Below are 22929 nucleotides of genomic sequence, written 5' to 3' on the forward strand. Positions count from 1 at the left end.
CTGCAGGTCGCATGAAGTCACTGGAGGAAATCTGCTCTCCTTCACTCAGCACAGCCCAAATGCCAAAGGCTGCATCTGCACTGCTGCCTGGAGGGCCCCTGGGAGGGCAGGGCTTAGAGAAGGGATTTCCATCTGTGACAAAGGATCTCAATCCCTGTTCATGGCATCTCAACTCAAAGGAGTTGCTATTTTCATTGAGTGAACTCTCCCAAACTTTCTGTGTAGCCACCTTGCAAATGAATAATTAAGTAGGAGATGCTTTACTCACTTGGAGGTGAAGAAACAGAAAAAGAGCCGCACCAAATGGTTTCATTTTCTCTGACTGCTGCTTCTCTGTTCTCCTATCAGACCACTGGTGTGACAAGGAAGGGCTGAAGGAAGGAAAGAAGGAAGGAAGGGAGGAGGGAAAAGGGATGAATCCATAGAATTCAACTTCCTGGGGAAAGTCATTGGAATACTAATCCAAAGTGATGGTTGAATATTGTCTCACAATCTCACCTAATCTCCACAACCACCTGGTTGGCTCCTATCATTACCCACTTTGCATAGACCAGAATAACCAGGTTCAGAAAAGCTAAGTGGCTTCCCCAAAGTCACACATTAAGCCAGGAAGCCCAGTTTTGCACCTCAAGTCTTCCAAGTCTTCATTTTAAGGATCTCTTGTAACCTCTTAGTGTATTCAACAACTTTAATGCTACCTGAGATGGCCTCACCTTCCCCATCCACTCCTGGACACACCGTCATCAGCTACTTTTCTTCAGGGCATCAGAAACTCTTCAAACACAGATACCCAATGACCTTCTTGCCAATGCAATGGAAACCTCAGCCCTTCTCTCCTCGATTTCTCCAACATGTCAAGTTTATATTACCCTCTGAGCTCATTCCTCCGTCAGTTTCTGCTACACCACTTTCTCCCATGTTTTTCCAACCTCTTTTCTGGCCTCTCCCTCTTGGCTCCTCAGACTACCCATGTCTTCAAAGTGAGTGAGCTCCACGGTTCCAAGTTCAATTGCCGATTGTCTCACCCTGCAAATCCTTGGAGAGCTCCCATCATCTTTGGATTCCAACACTTACTCCATGCTGCCACTTCCCAGATACACATCGCCACCTCTGAACCCATTCTAGAACCCCAACTGGAACCCATTTTCCACCGGAAGCTGTAGATAGCCCAGACCAATTTAATTACCCACAGCAATCCTCAAAAACCACACTCAATAACAAAAACCATTCTCAGTAATAGGCAGCACCATCTACACACTTGCCCTGGCCAGAAATCTGGAAGAACATCTCATTTCCTTCTTCTCCCTCCCTCCCCACATCTCAGCAGCCGCCATCACGGTTTTCTACATATAACTTCGGTCAGGTCCAAGCTGCTTCTTCATTCCCTCTGCATCATCTTTCACTCCAGCCACTGCCAAGGAGCCTCCTAACTAGACATGGGGACATCACTCTTCCAACCCATCTTCTAGATCATGATCACAGCAATCTTTCTTAAATGCTTATCTGATCATTTCTTTTTTTTCTTTCTTTTATTTATTTATTTTTATTAAATAATAACTGTGTACATTGATGCCTTTATGGGGTACAGTGTACCAATTTGATGTACAATGTAAAATGCTTACATTGAACTGATTAACACATCCATTGCAATTATACTCTTTTATTAACAGTTTTGAAATGTACCATTGCATCATGCACATTAGGTGAGGTCCCCCAAATATCCTCCCTCCTCCTGCCTCTCGCCTCCTCCCCTCTCATTCCATTCTGAATGCCCTACCCACAGCCTACATGATAAAGTCCAGATCCCATAGCCTGTAAGGTTCTTCATCCTCTCTATCCCTGCTTCCCAGCCTGTTACTCATTCATGCACATACTGTGTATAGTGACAACACACCATTTCAGTTCCCCAAGTGTACTGGGCATGCAATAACCCCTTTGTGCCTGCGCCTGCCTTTCCCTCTGGCTGGAATGGCTGTGCTTCACCATATTCCTTGTCTATTTCTAATACGAGATTGTGAGTTGTTCCAGAGCAGAATTTGAGTCATTTTTGTATTTTGATTGTAATGTGGCATAGTATTTTAGCTGGTACATGAACAGGCACAAAATATGCTTATTGGCATATGACTATCGAAGCAAAAGCAATAAATATTAGTAAACTGAATCCAATAGCTTATTTTTTTAAATGCACTGTGACCAAGTAAGGTTTATCATAGGAATGCAAGGACGGTTCACTAGCAGGAAATCAAGGCTAATAATTCGCTATGTTAAGAACATTATACTTAGTAAAGAATCACCAGATTAAAGATGGCGGCCAAGTAACAGCTTCCCTGCAACTGGGAACAGCGAGTCTGGGGAGACAAGACTCCAGGCATCTCTGGCCGGTGGGATCTGCCTATAATCATCCCTTTGAGGATACAGGGAGTCAGCAAGGGACTTCTGGACCCCAAGAGGAGGACAAAAACAGTGGAAAACTGGCAAGTGGTTGCGTGTGTTCGATCGACCTAATCACGCCAGCAACTGTAAGTACAAGCAGCAGTGAGACTGCAAACCGGAAAGGCCTTACCAGTGAACTGTTTCGGTGTTCTTGGACTTGGCACTCAGTTGAACTGCCTTGGGGAGAGCTTGAGCAGGAGTGTGGAGAACTTTGGGCATTGTCTGGGGCCCCAGACTGAGCCACTGAGCTGGGCGCAGGAAGCCATTGTGAAAGAACTGCTCCGGCAAGCTCCGCCCTCAGGGTCTCAGAGCAAGGATTGGGCCGGTCAAAGTAACCTACTGAGCAGCCTAAAGGTGGGGACTGAGCTACCTTACAGCTTTAATCCTCAGGGGCAGAGTGAGACGGTTTTGGCACACTGGAGCCTTGGGCTGCTGCCCTGGGTAGAGTGCCGTGACGTCACAGCTCATAGCAACCTCAAACTCCTGGGCTTGGCGCCGCCCAGACCTCCATAAGAGCTATGCAGCGACCCCCGACCGGTGACCCGCACCTACCGGGCCTCCACATTCCCTGACCAGGAACTACAGGAGCCACGCAACCCTGCATCTTTCCTCCTGTGTCCTCCCAGCTTCCACACTAGCCCGTTCATCTGGACAGGGACTCTGGTAGCTGCGTGCCCTTTGAAGCCCTCCCTGCCTCTGCGCAGAGCTCTTCTCCTGGCCAGAGTCTGCTGGAGCCTTAGGCTTTCTGTGCCAAAGACACTGGGCGCCTGGCACTCCCAGAACCGTGCGCACCACCCCCAGCCCTGTTGCTGGATCCGGGTGTGTCACAAACTGGAGCTGCTTCCACAACCAGAACTCCCTAGCTAGAGCAGCCCCAGAGGAACTACACAGGGTCACTCCCTACAAAGATCCAGCAATAACAGAGTGATCCCGCTGGGGTCTAATTTTGGAGAGACACCTCCCCAACTCTGAGGACAGCCAGAGGTAACGTGAAAAACAATCATGAGGCGAAATCAACAGAAAAACTCCGGCAATATGAATAATCAGAGTAGATCAACTCCCCCAAGGATCAATGGGGCAGAAACAGCACAAGACCCCATGCACAAACAAATAGCTGAGATGTCAGAAATTGAATTCAGGATCTGGATAGCAAATAAGATAGAATTAGAATTCCAAAAGTTCAAAGACCAAATGACCAAAGATTTCGACACATTGAGACAAGAAGTTGCATCCCTCAAAGATCTGAGAAACACAGTAGAATCCCTTAGTAACAGAATGGAGCAAGCAGAAGAAAGGATTTCTGACATTGAAGACAAAGCTTTCGAACGCTCCCAAACCCTCAAAGAAGAAGAGAAATGGAGAGCAAAAAAAGACCACTCTCTCAGATAATTTGAAGAAAACCAATATTCATCTTATAGGGATCCCCGAAAGTGACGAAGTGGCTTCACAAGGCACAGAGTCTCTTCTCCATGAGATTATGAAGGAGAACTTTCCAGACATGCCAGGAGATTTCGAAATTCAGATAGCAGACAGTTTCAGAATTCCAGCACGACTCAACACAAATAAGACATCCCCCAGACACATCATAATCAATTTCACTAAAGTTAATATGAAGGAGAAAATTCTGAAAGCTGCCAGACGAAAGAAAACCATTACCTACAAGGGGAAGAATATCAGAATAACTGCAGATCTCTCTGCTGAAACCTTTCAAGCTACTAGATGATGGTCACTGACTTTTAATCTCCTAAAACAAAATAACTTTCAACCCAGGATCCTGTACCCAGCTAAACTGAGCTTTATTTATGACGGAGAAATTAAATACTTCAACGACATTCACATGTTGAAGAAATTTGCCACAACTAAACCAGCTCTCCAGGACATTCTTACACCTATCCTCCATAAAGACCAGTGTAATTCTCCACCACAAAAGTAAACCCACCCAAAAAAATTTTTTGATCAAATTCCAACTTCCACAGTCACAAAAGGATTAAAAATGTCCACTGGACTCTCAAAAGGCTTATCAATACTCTCAATTAATGTGAGTGGTTTAAATTGTCCTCTAAAGAGGCACAGGTTGGCGAACTGGATACAAAAACTCAAGCCAGATATCTGCTGCATCCAAGAATCGCATCTTACATTAAAAGACAGATATAGACTCAAGGTGAAGGGACGGTCATCTATATTCCAGGCAAATGGAAAGCAGAAAAAAGCAGGCGTTGCAATCCTGTTCGCAGACGCAATAGGCTTTAAACCAACCAAAATAATTAAGGATAAGGATGGACACTTCATATTTGTTAAAGGTAATACTCAATATGATGAGATCTCAATTATTAATATTTATGCACCCAACCACAATGCACCTCAATTTATAAGAGAAACGCTAACAGACATGAGCAACTCGATTTCCTCCACTTCCATAGTAGTTGGAGATTTTAACACCCCTTTAGCAGTCCTGGATAGATCCTCCAAAAAGAAGCTAAGCAAAGAAATTTTAGATTTAAACTCAACCATTCAACATCTGGACTTAACAGACATCTACAGAACATTTCATCCCCAAAAAACTGAATACACATTCTTCTCATCAGCCCACGGAACATACTCCAAAATCGACCACATCCTAGGCCACAAATCTAACCACAGCAAATTTAAAAAAATAGAAATTATTCCTTGCATCTTCTCAGATCATCATGGAATAAAAGTTGAACTAAATAACAACAGGAACCTGCATACCCATACAAAAACATGGAAGCTAAACAACCTTATGCTGAAGGATACATGGGTTATAGATAAGATTAAGAAGGAAATCACCATATTTTTGGAACAAAACAATAATCAAGACACGAATGACCAGAACCTCTGGGATACTACAAAGGCAGTCCTAAGAGGGAAATTTATAGCACTACAAGCCTTCCTCAAGAAAACATAAAGAGAGGAAGTCAATAACTTAATGGAACATCTCAAGCATCTGGAGAAAGAACACTTCAACCCCAAACGCAGCAGAGGAAAAGAACCAAAATCAGAGCAGAATTAAATGAAATTGAAAACAAAAGAATTATACAACAGATCAATAAATCCCAAAGCTGGTTTTTTGAAAAGATCGATAAAATAGATAAACCTTTGGCCAACCTAACCAGGAAAAAAAGAGTAAAATCTCTAATTTCATCAATCAGAAATGGTAATGATGAAATAACAACAGACCCCTTAGAAATTAAAAAAATCCTTAACGAATACTACAAGAAACTCTACTCTCACAAATATGAAAATCTGAAAGAAATCAACCAATACCTGGAAGCACACCACCTACCAAGACTGAGCCAGAACAAAGTGGAAATGTTCAACAGGCCCATATCAAGTTCTGAAATAGCATCAACTATACAAAATCTCCCTAAAAGAAAAACCCAGGACCAAATGGCTTTACGTCAGAATTCTACCAAACATTTAAAGAAGAACTAGTACCTATACTACTAAACCTCTTCCAAAATATAGAAAAAGAAGGAATATTACCCAGCACATTCTACGAAGCAAACATCACCTGGATCCCCAAACCAGGGAAAGACCCAAAAAGAAAATTATAGACCAATATCACTAATGAATATAGATGCTAAAATACTCAATAAGATCCTAACAAACAGAATCCAACACCACGTCAAAAAAATTATACAACATGACCAAGTCGGATTTATCCCAGGGTCTCAAGGCTGGTTCAATATACGTAAATCTATAAATGTAATTCAACACATAAACAAACTTAAAAATAAAGACCATATGATTCTTTCAATTGATGCAGAAAAAGCTTTTGATAATATTGAGCATCCCTTCATGATCAGAGCACTTAAGAAAATTGGTATAGGGAGGCGCCTGTGGCTCAATGAGTAGGGCGCCGGCCCCATATGCCGAGGGTGGCGGGTTCGGACCCAGCCCCGGCCAAACTGGAACAAAAAAATAGCCGGGCATTGTGGCGCGCGCCTGTAGTCCCAGCTGCTCGGGAGGCTGAGGCAAGAGAATCGCGTAGGCCCAGGAGTTGGAGGTTGCTGTGAGCCGTGTGATGCCACGGCACTCTACCCGAGGGCGGTACAGTGAGACTCTGCCTCTACAAAAAAAAAAAAAAAGAAGAAAGAAAATTGGTATAGAAGGGACATTTCTTAAACTAATAGAGGCCATCTACAGCAAACCCACAGCCAATATCATATTGAATGGAGTTAAATTGAAGTCCTTTCCACTTAGATCAGGAACCAGGCAAGGTTGCCCATTGTCTCCATTGCTCTTTAACATTGTAATGGAAGTTTTAGCCATTGCAATTAGGGAAGAAAAGGCGATCAAGGGTATCCACATAGAGACAGAAGAGATCAAACTTTCACTCTTCGCAGATGATATGATCGTATATCTGGAAAACACTAGGGATTCTACTACAAAACTTTTAGAAGTGATCAAGGAATATAGCAATGTCTCAGGCTTACAAAATCAACACCCATAAATCTGTAGCCTTTATATATACCAACAATAACCAAGCCGAACAAACAGTCAAGGACTCTATTCCTTTCACAGTAGTGCCAAAGAAGATGAACTATTTGGGAGTATACCTAACAAAGGACGTGAAAGATCTCTACAAGAGAACTATGAAACTCTAAGAAAAGAAATAGCCGAAGATGTTAACAGATGGAAAAACATACCATGCTCATGGCTGGGAAGAATCAACATTGTTAAAATGTCCATATTGCCCAAAGCAATATATAACTTTAATGTAATTCCTATTAAAGCTCCATTGTCATACTTTAAAGATCTTGAAAAAATAATACTTTGTTTTATATGGAATCAGAAAAAAACCTCGAATAGCCAAAACATTACTGAGCAATAAAAACAAAGCAGGAGGAATCACACTACCAGACCTGAGACTGTACTATAAATCCATAGTGATCAAAACAGCATGGTACTGGCACAAAAGCAGAGAAGTAGATGTCTGGAACAGAATAGAGAACCAAGAGATGGATCCAGCTACTTACCGTTATTTGATCTTTGACAAGCCAAGTAAAAACATTCAGTGGGGAAAAGATTCCCTATTTAACAAATGGTGCTGGGTAAACTGGCTGGCAACCTGTAGAAGATTGAAACTGGACCCACACCTTTCACCATTAACTAAGATAGACTCTCACTGGATAAAAGATTTAAACTTAAGACATGAAACTATAAAAATACTTGAAGAAAGTGCAGGGAAAACTCTTGAAGGAATCGGCCTGGGTGAATATTTTATGAGGAGGACTCCCCAGGCATTTGAAGCAGTATCAAAAACACATTACTGGGACCTGATCAAACTAAAAAGCTTCTGCACAGCCAAGAACATAGTGAGTAAAGCAAGCAGACAGCCCTCAGAATAGGAGAAAATATTTGCAGGTTATACCTCTGATAAAGGTCTAATAACCAGAATCCACAGAGAACTCAAACGTATTAACAAGAAAAAGAACACGTGACCCCATCTCAGGGTGGGCAAGGGACTTGAAGAGAAACTTCTCTAAAGACCAAACACCATCTACAAACACATGAAAAAAAGCTCATCATCCTTAATCATTAGAGAAATGCCAATCAAAACTACTCTGAGATATCACCTAACCCCAGTAAGAGTAGCCCACATAACAAAATCCCAAAACCAGAAATGTTGGCGTGGATGTGGAGGAAAGGGCACACTTCTACACTGCTGGTGGGAATGCCCACTAATACGTTCCTTCTAGAAGGAGGTTTGGAGAATACTTAGAGACCTAAAAATAGACCTGCCATTCGATCCCTTAATTCCTTTACTAGGTTTATACCCAGAAGACCAAAAGTCACAATATAACAAAGACATCCGTACCAGAATGTTTATTGCAGCCCAATTCATAATTGCTAAGTCATGGAAGAAGCCCAAGTGCCCATCGACCCACGAATGGACTATCAAATTGTGGTACATGTATACCATGGAATACTATGCAGCCTTAAAGAAAGATGGAGACTTTACCTCTTTCATGCTTACATGGATGGAGCTGGAACATATTCTTCTTAGCAAAGTATCTCAGGAATGGAAGAAAAAGTATCCAACGTACTCAGCCCTACTATGAAGCTAAATTATAGCTTTCACATGAAGGCTATAACCCAACTATAGCACAAGACTATGGGGAAAGAGCCAAGGAAGGGGAAGGGAGTAGGGAGGTTAGAGTGGAGGGAGGGTAATGGGTGGGGCCACATCTATGGTGCATCTTAGAATGGGTACAGGCGATTACACTAACATACACAGCTATGATTTAACAATAAAAAAAAAAGAAAAAGAAAAAAAAAAAGAATCACCAGACTGGAAAAGCAAGAATCTAATGTACTCCATATTAATTTGAAACCACTAGATGAACAAATACACACCCAAAAAATACAATTAAACTCGAGTAGGGGAAGAAGAGAGGAGAGAGGGGGACTGGTGTCCTCTCACCTAACAGGCACAATGTAAGGGTATACGGCACACCTCCTGGGTGAGAGACACAACTACCATTTGGACTCTACCTAGCAAATACAAACAATGTAACCTAATCATCTCCATCCTCATACTAACCTGAAATTTAAAAATAGTATGTCACAAGATTAATTGCTCTAAGGAGAAAAATTTTCTCCCTACCTCCCAAAAAGACATTTGGCAAAATATAACACCCATTCCTGATTTTTAAAAAAAATTAAATAAAATAGAATTGTTGGACACCTCCTTAACTTTTAAAAATTCAGTCCAAAAGCCAACAAGTTAATGGCAAAAACATGCCTACTATATCACTACTATTTAACACTGTAAAGTATTAACCAATGTAACAAACAAGAAAAGAATTAATGGCAGAAAAATATCAAAGGAAAAGAGTAAAGATATATGTATTTGAAGAAGATAAATTATTTTGAAAACCCAAGGGTACTAATTTTTTTAAATAAATGAGACTATTAGTAGAATTTAGTAAAGGAATAGGATTTAAGATTAATATGTACATCAATATCCTTCACATATGTAAATAATTATCAGAAGAGATAATGAAGTAAAGATTCCATTTATAATAGCAACAAAAGATACAATACCTAAGATAAATTTTACAAGAAATGTGCAAAGCTGATATTAGAAAACACTTAAAAATTGCAGAAAAGTAGATTAGTTCAAATGGAAAGGCATTCATGTTCTTGGGAAAGAGTCTGTGGCATAAAGATGCCAAGTATTCCCCTTGCTTAATATGAATTTAATATGGCTCCAACTAAAAACTTTTTTGGAGTTGGGCAGGTTGATTCTAAAATTCATATGGGAAAGTAGTTAAAGAAAACCAAAGAATATCTAGAAAAGAAAGACATTGCTTAAGGGAGAGACAGGTAAGCACCTGCTACAAAGCTTCTATAATTAAATTAGTGTGGGATTAATACATGAGGAAGACCGATAAATATAAAAGAAGATCTAGAAATAACCCCAAATTCAGCTGAAAAGTTGTTTTGTTTTTTTGTTTGTTTGTTTTTGTAGTTTTTGACCAGGGCTGGATTTGAACCCGCCACCTCTGGCATATGGGGTCGGTGCCCTATCCCTTTGAGCCACAGGCACCACCCTGAAAATTTGGTTTCTGACAATGATAGTATCTTAAATGAGTGCAAGGAAGATGAGTGTTTTAATAAAGGGTCTGGGGACAACCTGATAGATACTCAGAAAAAGATCAAATTGGCCAGACACATCAGCTCAGGCCTATATATCCCAGCACTTTGGGAAGATAAGCCCGGAGGGTCACTTGGCAGGAATTTCAGACCAGCCTGTGCAACCAAGGGAGAGCTCCATCTCTATAAAAACAAAAAATTACCTGGAAAAAACATTTTCAAATTTCAAAAATAACTTTAAAAATTAGTTGGGCATGGTGACATATACCCGTAGTCCCAGCTAGTAAGGAGGCTGAGGCAAGAGTTTGAGGTGACAGTGAGCTATGATCAAGCCACCACGTTCCAGCCTGGTTGACCAAACCAGACCCTTTCCCTTAAAAAACTTAATTTAAAAAAATTGTGAAAGAAAAAGATAAAATTGATTTCTACCTTTCATTATATACCAAAAGAATCCTTTCAATGGATCAAAGATAAACGTTAAAAAGGACCCCACAGAAATACTGGAAGAAAACATGGGTGAATTCCTTTAAAACATGTAAGTGGTGGACGGACGTCTAATTTTAAAGGCCATGGTAGGTAGATGATGGATATGAACTGATTTGATATTTTGATCAATATTTCAAAGGTAATTTAGGAATATAGATGTATTCCCATTTCTGTTGCACCTATACAAATATACTTTAAGATATTTCCACATGTTAGTAGGAAAGATCATTTGGGAGCACAGTCTAAACAGTGCTCCTTTGATCATATAGGAGGTCAAAATAAAAGGAAAGGAAAAATGCTTATGAACAGCTTGTGACTCAAGATAGTGGTAAAAACGAAATTAGTTTTGTATTCCTGAAAAGAGCCCAGGAACCCTCACAGAAACCAGGCAGTTTGCAATGTTTTCCAAGACAGAACGGCACTGCCCACGCGGCACTGAAACGTCCAGCTGAAGGATTCTTCCTCCCAGAGGGTCAGGACTGGACCCTGGGGCAGGGTTTTCTGTTCAGGAAGGGCCGACAACAGAGTCTCAACTGAATGAATACAAATGTAAGAAACTCCCCCTCCCACCTTGCCACCAATTACATTCCAACCAGGAAAACTACTCAACTGGGAATTTGACGGTCACTTAATGTCTCCCCACCTGCCCACTCCCCAAAAGTGAAGTTACCATCTGTGAGCCCAGGAAAAATAATAACATTCTCAAGCAGGGGTCTCTGTCAGTTCTGCGATTAGTGACCCACCCTCCCACCAGCTTTCTGGGGAAAGTATGCTTTGATTTCTCTGTTCCTTGTATCTTTTTTTCACGCTTCCTTTTGGGATCTTAACCACTATAAGAATCTGGAATTCCTGGGTAAAGAAAAGAAGTCAGATTTATCTTCATTTTGCAGTATGAGATTTTATGTGTGCAGGTATGCCTGTCTTAGTACAGTAGTTGCTGGCACATGAGGGCATTAATTGTTAGCCATCTGTTATGGTATTATTACATCACCAGTATTATTAGATGATGAATGCTACGATCTGTGATTTAATGCCAAAGAGCCACTGATACTGCCTAAATTTTAATTGACTTAATCCTCCCAAATGCTGACAAACTACCAGCCTCAGCCATTTAAAAATCACATTTCTAATGCAATAATCCTATCTACAATGAGTGTGGAAGAAATGATTATAGGCCAGGGCTTTTTTTCAAAATGAATTAAGTCACTATAAAAACTGACCATCCTGGTTTACAATTAAAAGTCTGGTAGAAGGAAATGCCATTATTCCCTCCCTTGGTAAGCCTTAAAGAAAAGATTAGCGCTCACATATCTCTACTGGGAACGTTTTTACAAATTCCTAAAGTGTTTCAAAAATGTTCTAATGATAAATGCTGCAGGACTTTTTCATGACTGATATTATCAATTAGCTGCTTCTTTATCTAAAACACTTCTGAAATGGGAAAGACTCAAAGAAAGCTTTTTGAGACCAGCCACGTGCTCTTAGAACAACGAAAATATTTCAGCTGGAATTAATAAGTATTTAAAATGCAATGTCCGGTTCATCTATAAAGTGTTTTAGGATAGCTTTGGAGGACAGTTTGAGTAATTTTTTCCTATTCCTCTTCTGGAGCTGGCAAAATACAGAAATATGTGTGTGGGGAGACATATACAGATATATCCCCAAGTCTAGACTTCCTTGGGCTTTGGCTATTTAGAGCCCACGTTTGGTGTTTTTAACCTCCGTCATGCATTCCTTTCTTTCATCTGTGATTCCTGGCGTCCCTTCTCAGTGTGCCTGGCTAATCTTCCTGATATTTCTGGGGCATAAATGGACTCAGAATATGTGACTGAGAAAAAATCAGATAGGAACATCGTTCTGGATCTTTTTTTTACATAAAAGAAGATTTTATTTTATTGATATGGAAATGAGCAGATGTCTGATAACCTTTTGCCAACCTCAAGCATTTCTGTTTACTCCAGAGACTATCTTTGGGCTGCTGTTTCGCAGCACTTACCCAGTCAATTCAAAAGTTCTGTCACAGATACCAAAATGATCTCGGCTAACTCAAAAATAGGAGATTCATTTCTTGGCCCTTATTTCTGCCTCGACTGTCTATAAAACAGGAAAGACACTCTTGCCGCTGGACATGAAATGATTTTATATTTACACACTGGAACACTACAGTGGGTAAAAAGACTATTCTCACTTAAAACCCCAACACTTTACACATCCACATTGTTTTATCTGAGCACTTCCATTTACCAACACCAGCAGAGAAATGATATAAACCCAGTAAGTATCTTTTTACTGGCTGAGCAATAAAAGTCAATCAGAATGTTTTATAATCTGCCACTAGACACAAATCTCTACTCACCCAGGTAAGGTGCTATTGGAAAGGATGAATCCAGATTATCAGTAACAGAATTATGTGAGCCCGCAGTTGTCACGTCTGCATTCCAATCTTGAAATAGCCAGCGACAAACTGTTTTATTACTAAATCTGCCTCCACTCTCCATCGCTTTCCAGAAAACTCAAAATCGGTATATGAAAAACCAAACCCAAGATGAAAATATTTCAAACTGTATATAAAACCAGCACATGTACCCCGTGATTGCATTAATGTACACAGCTATGATTTAATAATAATTAAAAAAAAAAACCACACCCAGTATCATCCTTCCCTCTGAGCTTCATCTAGTTTTTTTGTTTCCTCCTATTTCCGACCTCAGCCAACCACATTACCATGCATTCAGTTACATCCAAGTCATGTCACCTTCTGCCATGAAGCTGTGTTCTCCTATGGGCCACATGACTAGTGACAGTGTTACTGAGAGTGTTCAGAATAGGGCTCTTCCTCTGGGGCCATCATATATAGCCAGTCACTAGCACCTGGGACCAGCCAGATATCCCTGCCTGGGCTCCCTACGGCTCTGCCTCCCCTCCTTAACCAACTGTCCTGAAGACATAACTGGGCGAGTTAAGTGGGGTGTGCCACCTCCCAATGGGCCTAGTGCAACAACTCATATGGCAGTATGAGATTCAGGAAACAGACTGATGAAATTAGAGCCTGGTGTTAGTAATGTTTTGTAAGAAAAATCTTAAACTCTGTAAACTATAAATCGAACAGAATCTTACCTAATTAATAATCATCAACCCTCGTATCTTTCTCTAAAGACTGGAAACACTTTTCTTTTTCTTTTTTTTTTTTTGAGGCAGAGTCTCACTTTGTCACCCTGGGTAGGGTGCCGTGGAGTCACAGCTCACGCAACCTCAAACTCTTGGGCTTAAGCAAGTCTCTTGCCTCAGCCTCCCAAGTAGCTGGGACTACAGGTGCCTGCCACAACACCCTATTTTGTTGTTGTTGTTGTTGTTGTTGATGATGCAGTTGTTTAGCTGGTCTGGCCGGATTCGAACCTGCCACCCTCGGTATATGTGGCTGACACCGTAACCACTGTGCTACAGGCGCTGAGCCAAGACTGGAAACACTTTTCAAACTTTACCTTAGGTAATTTTTATGACATTCTACCAGTCTGAATCACATTTCTTCTTAGCATGTGAAGGCCAAAGCTAAAAAACAGAAAAACCATCCACTCAATGTCACAAAGTAAATATGTAATAGAGAAAGAAGTAAAACCAAACCCATCCTAAAAAAAATAAGGTTCCTGGATATACTAGTCTGCTTCTGACTTTTAAATACCTACCTAGGAGACTTTTAATATGATCCAGTAGAATTAAAAACTCTATTGAAGAAAATATTCCCCAAATGCAGTTAAGCACCTTAGTGAATTACAAAGATGATTTTTGCTAATTACCCCTCAAAAAACATGTCTTTATCTTCCAGACTTTTACTCTCCAAGGCAAACTATTTATTGGAGTCATAACAACATCCCTGTTCTAATAAAATTTAATTCCTTCTATGCCTGAGGGCTACAAAGGTCCACAGTTTGCTCACAAATCCAGCCCTGGAAGAAGAAAGGCCTAACTTTAAGTTACATGGCCCTGGATCCATGGTGCACCAGAGAACATGGCTACTGTTTGGTTAAAATGTTGCAAACATTGAAGGTATAATAGAAATTATACCTAAGTGGAGAGTATGAATGTTAAAAATACACACACACACACCCCTAAAATTATTATTCCCAAATACATGCAGAAGATTTCTAGTTAAAACTGAAGCCCCGAGCCTCATTATTAACCATGAGCTAATCTAAAGCACCCTGGCTCAGTCCTGTGCACTCCCCTGTGCCAAATGTCAGGCTTCACTCTGCTGCTTCATATATAAAACTCAGGCAACTGCGGTACTGTGCGATATTCCCTTGTGCACCTAAATGATCCCTTGTGACTGTGGCCAGGACTGACGTTTCTTCTCTAGATGTCCTTGGATCACTTTAAGTGATAATCAGTAATAATCAGTTTCCCAACTTTGCTTTTATTTCACCAGGTAAATAAAATTGGCATATATAGAGTTGCCTCCTATGACACTGAATGAATTTTTCAGGCTGCTTCAGCAAAAACAAAATCCTAATTTGTCACACAATTCCATAAAACAAGACGGATGCATTTAAGTTTCAACATTCTTCTTTCTGTAGATTTTCCTTTCTCTCCTCCATTTTAATAGAAAAAGGTATATTTTTATTTACCTTTGCACATAAGGAGAACTCAAACAACAACACAAAGAACCTTTTATAAGAACGAGTCCTTAAAAATGGCCTAAAATAATTTGGTAGGCCACAACTTACTAGGATTGCGGAATATCAGTTGTTCTATCTTCCAGAATCAAGGTTCTTCAAATCTTTATTAGATGGTCCAGTATCATTCAACAACCTCACCACATCCTGTGCTCCCTCCACAAATGTGAACAAATTATGAACTTTGCCTTTTGTGGTTAATGTCTACATCCTCCGTTAAAACGTAAGCTCCATGTGGACAAGGTCTCTAAGTACCTGTTATTTTCATTGCAGCACCTGACACAGTGTCTTGGTAGGAAATCACTGAATACTGAGAGCAAACAAATCTGTGAGTGAAGAAAGAGTGTTAAATCTGAGGGTCTGACATGCAAGGACAAAATAAGTTTTTTTGATTCCCCGAGATTTATTCTTGGGATATCATGGCCGATTAATTATCAAACTGCAAAAATGGCATTGTGGCAACAATCCACGAGTTAATTATTCTTGAGATAAGTTCCGCATTCATAAAGCTAATTCTTCTGGTATCATCTTCCCCCCGTTTTACACCTTATGGCGTCTGTGGCTATTTGTTTAATTTAACCCTTGCAAATGAAAACATCGACGCGTGTGTTGGGATAAGCAGAAGAGACAAGCCAGTGCAGTTATTCCTAAACTCCACCACTAGAAATAACAATATTTCATTTCCAAAGTCACAGAAATATAAACCAGAAAACGCTACGGAACAGTGTCAGAAACCTCCACAGCAAGCCACCGTGTTTTTTTGAGATTGCTCTCTAACCACGGATAAAAACTCTTGGAAGTGGAAGCGTAAATATTATCATTTGATAGTACTTGGACCCAGCAGTGCAAATACAGTTGCATTGTGTTACACTCTGGGAGCTCCGGCCAGCGCCACCCAACGCCGGCTGGGTTGCTATGGAGGAACCAACGTGTTTAGCGCAGGAGCTGCCAGGAGGCAGCGCTGCTGGGAGGACGCTGCCCACCCCTTACTCGTTCTTAGACACACGGACTGTTGGGGGAAAAGGATGGCTTCCAGATGTTTCTGTTTCTGCAATCCTGGGAAGGAAGGACTCCAAATAGGCGATGAGAAACGCCAACTCCCAAGTATCAGTTTGCTGTTAGGACTCCCATCGACATTTTTGTAAAAGGAATGCGGGTGGGGGTGGGGTAAAAACCTAATGGGCCACCTGCAGTCCGGGACCCGGCAGCAGGACAAACCACCCGGGGGCATCCCCCGTGGACCCCTAGGCCTGCTGCCACGCGCGCTCCCTCGCGCTCCAGAGCCAGCTCTCCGCCCCAGCGCGGCCTGGCTGAGAAAGGTGCGCGGAGTCGACCCGCGTGCCTGCGCCCCCGGGGTGCGCAGCGGCCTCCAGGGCCCCCAGGGCGGCGGCGGGGCGAGCGGTCCCGGCGGGCTGAGCAGCTGCTGTCCGCTGCGGAGCCGCCGGAGCCCTCGAACGCTGCCCGCCGGCCCCTTCTCCGCCCGCCCCCGCCGCGGCGCTCACCTTGCCGGGGAAAGGCCCGGGGAGCAGCAGCTTCAGCGCCTGCCTCTTCAGCTCCACCAGGCGGGCGTTGCAGTTCTCGCACCAGACGCCACGGTCCGAGCCGGGGGAGGAGCCGCCGCCGCTGCCCGAGCCCGGGGAGCCCGTGCCGAAGCCCGGAGACCCGCCCAGAGAGCCCGGCGAGCTGGTGCCGATGCCCGGAGAGGCGGGGCCCGGGGAGCCCGTGAAGGAGCTCGGGGACGAGGTGCCCGAGCCGGGGGACGGGGTCCCCGACGAGCCGAGAGCCGAGCCCGCGCCCTCGGGGGTGGGCCGGCTCCCGGCGCGCGACTCCTCGTAGGCTTTTCTGTACCAGCTCTCGGGAGAGAAGGGCGCCGCCGGCTTGGTGGGCGAGCAGACTTCATTCACCTGCGGGAGGACACGAGGAGACACGCCGGGGTCAGGGGCCGCAGGGCGGCCGGCTGGACGCCTCGGAACTGGGCTGGGATGTGGGCACCCAGCCGCCCGCCAGGGAATCCACGCGCCCCCAAGGGTCCGGCCGAACGCCCACGGGCACCTACTCGGGACCGCTCCAACCCCTGCGGCCAAATCGCTCTCCATCTGTCTCGTTAATTGTCCTTAGTGAGTCCCCACCTCCCGGGTGACCTCTGGTTCGGGTCAGGAGGAAAAGGGCTCGCTGAGCGCGGTTTTCAACGGGTTCTGAACGGGGGGACCACAGATCCAGCGCCCCGCGCTTTAAACCCAGCACCCACCCCACCAAGAGCCCAGGTACAGATCCTGGAAGACACTATGCAGGGAGATAAGTCATTTCTGGATTTTTATTCATTGGAGGTACAATCCTCCGGCTCCTGCAGGTAAATGAAAGGCTCTCCCGACTCCAGGGCCAACGATCTGAGAAATGGCAGAGCCTTCATTCATGGTAAACCCTCCCCCTTTAGCTTAACTCTGCCTGGAAGTGCAGGAATGCTGCAAAAGTTGCGGTGCAGAGTAAGGCAGGAACGAGAAGAGACAAAATTCCGAGAGCGAGACGAGCGTGCGGGAGTCCCCGCGGCAGACCCGCCTCCGCGCACGCACAGCCCCGCCGGCCGGCGGAGGCTCCAACGCAGCAGCCGGAGGAGGCCGGGGCCGCGCGCTGGCGGCTGGCTCGGCGGGGCTGCACGTTCCCGGGAAAGGGAGCTCCCGGCTGGGGACTGTCTGGTAACGCGTCTCCGCCTTGTGCCCGTCACAACTTACCCCATATTTCTTGCCCCTGGTGGAGACCGCAAGCCTCTCTTTATTCCCAGCTACCGAATTCATGGTGGCTTTTCCAGAGGAGAGTATCTAAATGTTCCCCCAACGCTCCATCCAAGAGGTCTTGCAACAGAGAAGCGTCCCCCAGCTGTAGGGGGCTGTCTCTTGGCCCTGGAGTCAGGGTTTCTTAGAGGAAGGGCGGGGAGGGAGATAAAAGCAAATGGACCCCAGAAGTAAAACACCAATTGCAGAAAGGGTTGGGGTAGCTGGTTTATTCTTCTTTCCAAATAATGCTTTTCCTCGTCGTCTTCTGCCTCTCCGAGTCACACGTTCTCCTTTCACGGTCGCATCCAGATTACTGGCATTTTCCTCGGCCAAGGGAGTCCGTTCCTCTCCACGAGGGACGAGGAATACAATCAGCCCGGCGGCTGCAGGGAAGGTGGGCGAGCCCTCGCCGAGCCGAGCCAGCTGCGGGAACTTGTCTCCTTCACCGAGCTTGGTAACTGAGTTCAAAGAAATTCTCCCAAAATATAAAGATCCAGACTCGGGGAGGAGCCTCCGCGTGTCGACGAGCCAATATCCGCCGGCCCGTTTCGCCTGACAGTTGCGCGAGAGCAGCTAGAGGGGCGGCTCTGCGCGGCCCGGCAGCCGCCAGCGGTCAGCGAGCGCGTGTGCGCCCGGGCGCAGCGCGGAGCCTGCAGAGCCGCGGCCCCGCCGCCCCGGAGCCCGCCGCCTGGCTGCCGCCGCCGCGCCGCCCGGGATCCATCTTAGGTTGCGGCGCTCTCCTGACTGACAGTGCGCGGCCCAGGGCCGGGGCGCGGGGGGTGTGGCCGGGGGGTCGTAAATCTCGCTCCTTGCGGGGAAGTTACTGGCGAGGGGCTGGTGTCCGGGGCTCTAATGACACACCGCCGCTCCCGGGCTGCAGCGAGCGAGCGAGGCTGGACGGAAATGCTGCGCCCGCGCCTCCCCCGCCCCCAAGTTCTTTCTCTTCCTGGCAAGGCTCGCAGGTCTGCCTTTGAAACGCCGTGTAAAAGGGATTGAGTCACAAACAAGTCCACAAACATGCCAGGTCCTCCCCCCGCCCTTTGTTCTTCGAGACCTGCCCTGCAAACCTTTTCTGGAATTGCCCTACCAAGCTAGCGCCGGCCGGGGGGCCGCTTTCCCCGACCACAGCTGGAGGACTGGGGACCCGCGCCCGCCTTCCCGATCCCCCATCTGTGATGTGCTGCGCCGCCGGGACAGGGATAGGTGAGCCCGGGGACTCAGCTGGCCACTGCACGGACAGGGAAACTGAGGGAGTCTCTGCGCTGCACACGCGCAGCGCGGACAGCGGGGGCCTGGCGAGGGGGTGTGGCGCGAGCTGGCCTTGGCCTCTCCTCTCGGGCAGTCGGTCCCCCGGCCCCCCTCCGCTCTCTTCCTCCCACGCGGGGGCCCCATTGCACCTGGTCATCCCTCCCCGTGCTGTCCCCCACCCACAAGCCCCCAGCGCTGCGCCCGGGAGCGCAGGACGCCGGCATGTGCCCGGCTCCACACGTGGCTGCTCCGGGTGTCATTTTTCATTTCCCGGGAGGACATTTCTTCTGGTGAGCCGGCAGGTCTGTTTTGTTGTGACCTTTAATTAACACCCCGCTAGACGCAGCTCGAGAGCCCGGCTCGGCGCGGGGTCACGTGGGGTGTAATGGCATCTCCGCGCCCGCGGGGGGACCCGGCCTGGGGTGGCGCGGGCGCGAAGGGCGTGCAGGGTCTTCCGGTCGCCGGCGTGCCTCTAAAATACGAACGCGGCAGGAGCGGCAAGAGGACGATTTGTGCGCTGGGACCCGGAGTGACGCCCCCCCGCTGCCTTCCTCGGGGGAAGATTCCTGGTGTGCCTCCCCGCGATGCCCCCACCCCGCTGCGCTGGCGTGGGAATATTTCACAGACGCCAAAGCGAGGTTAAAAGGTCAAAATGAAGATGTAGAGAACAGTGTGGAAGTTTCCTTTATGTGCCTACTTCCAATTTAAAAAACGACCCCATCAATGGAGGACATCGGGGCGGCGCGTCCGCCTGCAGCCCCGGTCCGCCCCGCGTTAGTGTTCCGCGTAGGTGCTGCGGAGAATAACACTTAGCTACGAGCCGCTTCTCAGCCAAAAAGCGGCTTGTGGCCAGTGAAACGGGCGAACTGGTGAAGCCGCGGGTGGGGAACGCGGGGTGTCTGGGGGACGGGCCTGGGAGCTTCGCGATCACCTTTTAGGGACCGGGGAGCCCGGAGCCGGCCTCATTTGCCTCCCGGAGTAGCCCGAGGCGCCGGAGCGTTTGGTGGACTCAGGGCGCCCTCTGTTGGTCAAAGCTTATAACCGGAGGCTTCTCAGGAGTTTGAAGGCTTTTAAAAATTGATGTAAAAACTACATATAGTGAAATGCACAAATTTTAAGTCTACAGGTCTGTGAATTTTGATAGATGTATACTCCTGGTAAGCTACCATCTCAATAAAGATATAAATTCGTCTCCAGAAAGTTATCTCCTGCCTTTTCCCAGGCAATCTCTACCCCTATCAGATTCTATCAGAATCTCTACTATTCTGATGTAGACGCTATAGATTAGTTTTCACTGAAGTTGGGTTTTTTAATTCACAGAATCCATACCATATACTCCTCTGTATTCGACTATTTTTATTTACGTGTGTTTTCGAGTTTCATTTTGTTGCGTTCATGGTTCTGTTTTCTATGTACTCTAGGGAGATTTGGGGAGTTTTGTTATGGTGGTGGTGGTGATTTGATTAGTTGGGATTTTATAGAAACAGAGTCTTCCTCTGTTGCTCGGGATGTAGTGCAGTGGCATAATCTTAGCTCCCTGCAACCTCAAACTCCTCAGCTCAAGTGATCCTCCTGCCTCAGCCTCTTGTGGAGCTGGGAGTACAGGTGTACTCTTATTTTAATGTGCCTCTTTAACATATTGTGGGCTACTTGAGAGTAACATTATGCCACTTAGCCTAAAATAAAAACTTGCAACTTTTCCATTTCCCTCCCTCCTTTGTGCTACTATTTTGATATATATGTCTACATATATGGTAAGACCCATAATAACGTACGGTCTTATCAATTTTACCTTAAACAATCTGTCATCTTTCAGTGAAACTAGAAAAAAAAATTAAGTTTATCCAGTTTTACCATTTCTGGGACCCTTCATTTTTTTCTATAGAGCTGAGTTTCCAACTTGGTCATTTCCTCTAGCATATCTTATGGTGAGAGTTTCCTGGCAACAAAATTTAACAATTTTAATACAGTGTTTTCCCTTCTTAAAATATTATCCATATATCCATTTATCTGTCTCTTTTCCTTTAAATTCTTGAACATAGGAGCTTTAAAGCTCTTGTCTGAATTTCAAACTCTTACTCACTTCATACTTTCTATTAACTGATTTTTCTCCTGAGTCTGAAAATCACATTTTCCTATTTTTTTCATATACACCAAATTTTAATTGTGTGCTGAATATTATACATTCTACATGGCAGAAACTCCGGATTCTGTTTCTTCTTGAAGAGTATTGATTGTTCTAGCAGGCAGTAAGTTACTAGCAGATCACCTTGAACTTGGGGAGGCTTGAATTTATGCTTTGTTAGACTGGATCTATTTCATTGTTTTCCCTAAGATCTAAGACAAAACCCATAGTCCTGGGATTTGTTCTTTATTCCTAAAGTGTGGTCCTTCTGGGATTTCAATGGAAAGCCCAACAGGTTTGCTGAGCACCTTAAACTTGGGTCTCAAACTCCAAGCTTTGCTTCCTGCAGTTGGCAGCACTGAAATCTCTGTTCAATTCCTTCACCTAGGTGATACTTTCTCTGGATTTCTTGGAGCTCTTTTGTATCTTCAGAGTTCAAATATATCAGCCAAAGAACTGAAAGAGATGTAATGTGGATTTCAGGGATGCCTCACTCCAGCTCTCTCCTTTCCAGAATTTTCCTCCTCCCTTTCCAACTACTGTGACAGCCCTGAACCCCACCATGTAATGCCCCAAACCAATAAGACTGGCCTTCTCCTTCCATTCTGGCCACTATGCTCAGCAGTCAGGTAAAAGTCCATTTTTCCAGGGATTGAATCCTTGAATCCTGTGCACTCTGCCTGCTTTGGGCCATTCTCCCATAGCCTTAAGTAGGTTTATTGTGGTTCTTGTCCAGTTTATAAGAGTTTTCTTTGGGAAACTACATGTTGTATAGAAGGTACTCCTAATTCTAGTTTTGTTTTATTTCATTTTATTTTACTGTATTTTTTGAAACAGAATCTCACTCTGCGCCCTAAGTAGAGTGCAGTGGTGTCATAGCTCACAGCAACCTCAAACTCTTGGGCTCAAGTGAGAGCCTCTTGCCTCAGCCTCCCCCTGAATAGCTGGGACTACAAGCACCTGCCACAATGCCAAGCTAGTTTTTCTATTTTTAGTAGAGAAGGGGGTCTTCCTCTTGCTCAGGCTGATCCTAAACTCCTGAGCTCAAGTAGTCTGCCTCCCTCAGCCTCCCAGAGTGCTAGGATTACAGGCGTGAGCTGCTGTGCTGGCCTTAATTCTAGTTTTAATCGTGACTTTTTCAAATCTACCTTGAGCTTTTAGAATTTCTGTAGTTTCAGAGATTTTTTGGGTTGGCATCCTACACTGGTTATCTATAACTTTTACTTTCTGTTATCCTAGAGAATTAGTGATGTAACTGAAACTATAACTGATAGATAGGTAGGTAGATGATACAGATTATAAATATACCCCAGGTGCCAAAAAGTGTATACATTTTAAGAGATCTTGTTGGAAGTACAATTGATCATTTCTAAAAAGCGTACGAGTACCAGGTAAAATGGATGTGTGTAGCATGTCTGGGTACATTTGACCAGTTCAGTTCAACTTCAAAAGGTCATAACATCGATAACATCGTTTAACATGTGTGTGTTTTTTGTGTGTGTGCTCTGTACAAATGTATTTCTCACTTATTCACATTCAAGGATTTAGCAGTATTACTTCAAGATTTAGGTAA

General features: G+C 44.8%; 1 protein-coding gene across 1 annotated transcript in view; it reads right to left on the reverse strand.

The window, feature by feature from the left end:
* Positions 1-19043, reverse strand: part of KIF26B (kinesin family member 26B) — a 490005-nt gene extending 470962 nt beyond the window's left edge. Inside the window, exons 1-2 of the mRNA XM_053607520.1 lie at positions 17942-19043; positions 16715-17116 (exon numbers count right to left, since the gene is read on the reverse strand). Of these exons, the coding sequence (XP_053463495.1) occupies positions 16715-17116; positions 17942-18004 (465 nt within the window). The 5' untranslated portion in view covers positions 18005-19043. The remainder of the gene's footprint in view (positions 1-16714; positions 17117-17941) is intronic.
* Between the last annotated feature and the right edge of the window lie 3886 nt (positions 19044-22929).

The sequence above is a fragment of the Nycticebus coucang genome, chromosome 10 (assembly GCF_027406575.1).
Source record: "Nycticebus coucang isolate mNycCou1 chromosome 10, mNycCou1.pri, whole genome shotgun sequence".
Classification (NCBI taxonomy): Eukaryota; Metazoa; Chordata; class Mammalia; order Primates; family Lorisidae; genus Nycticebus; species Nycticebus coucang.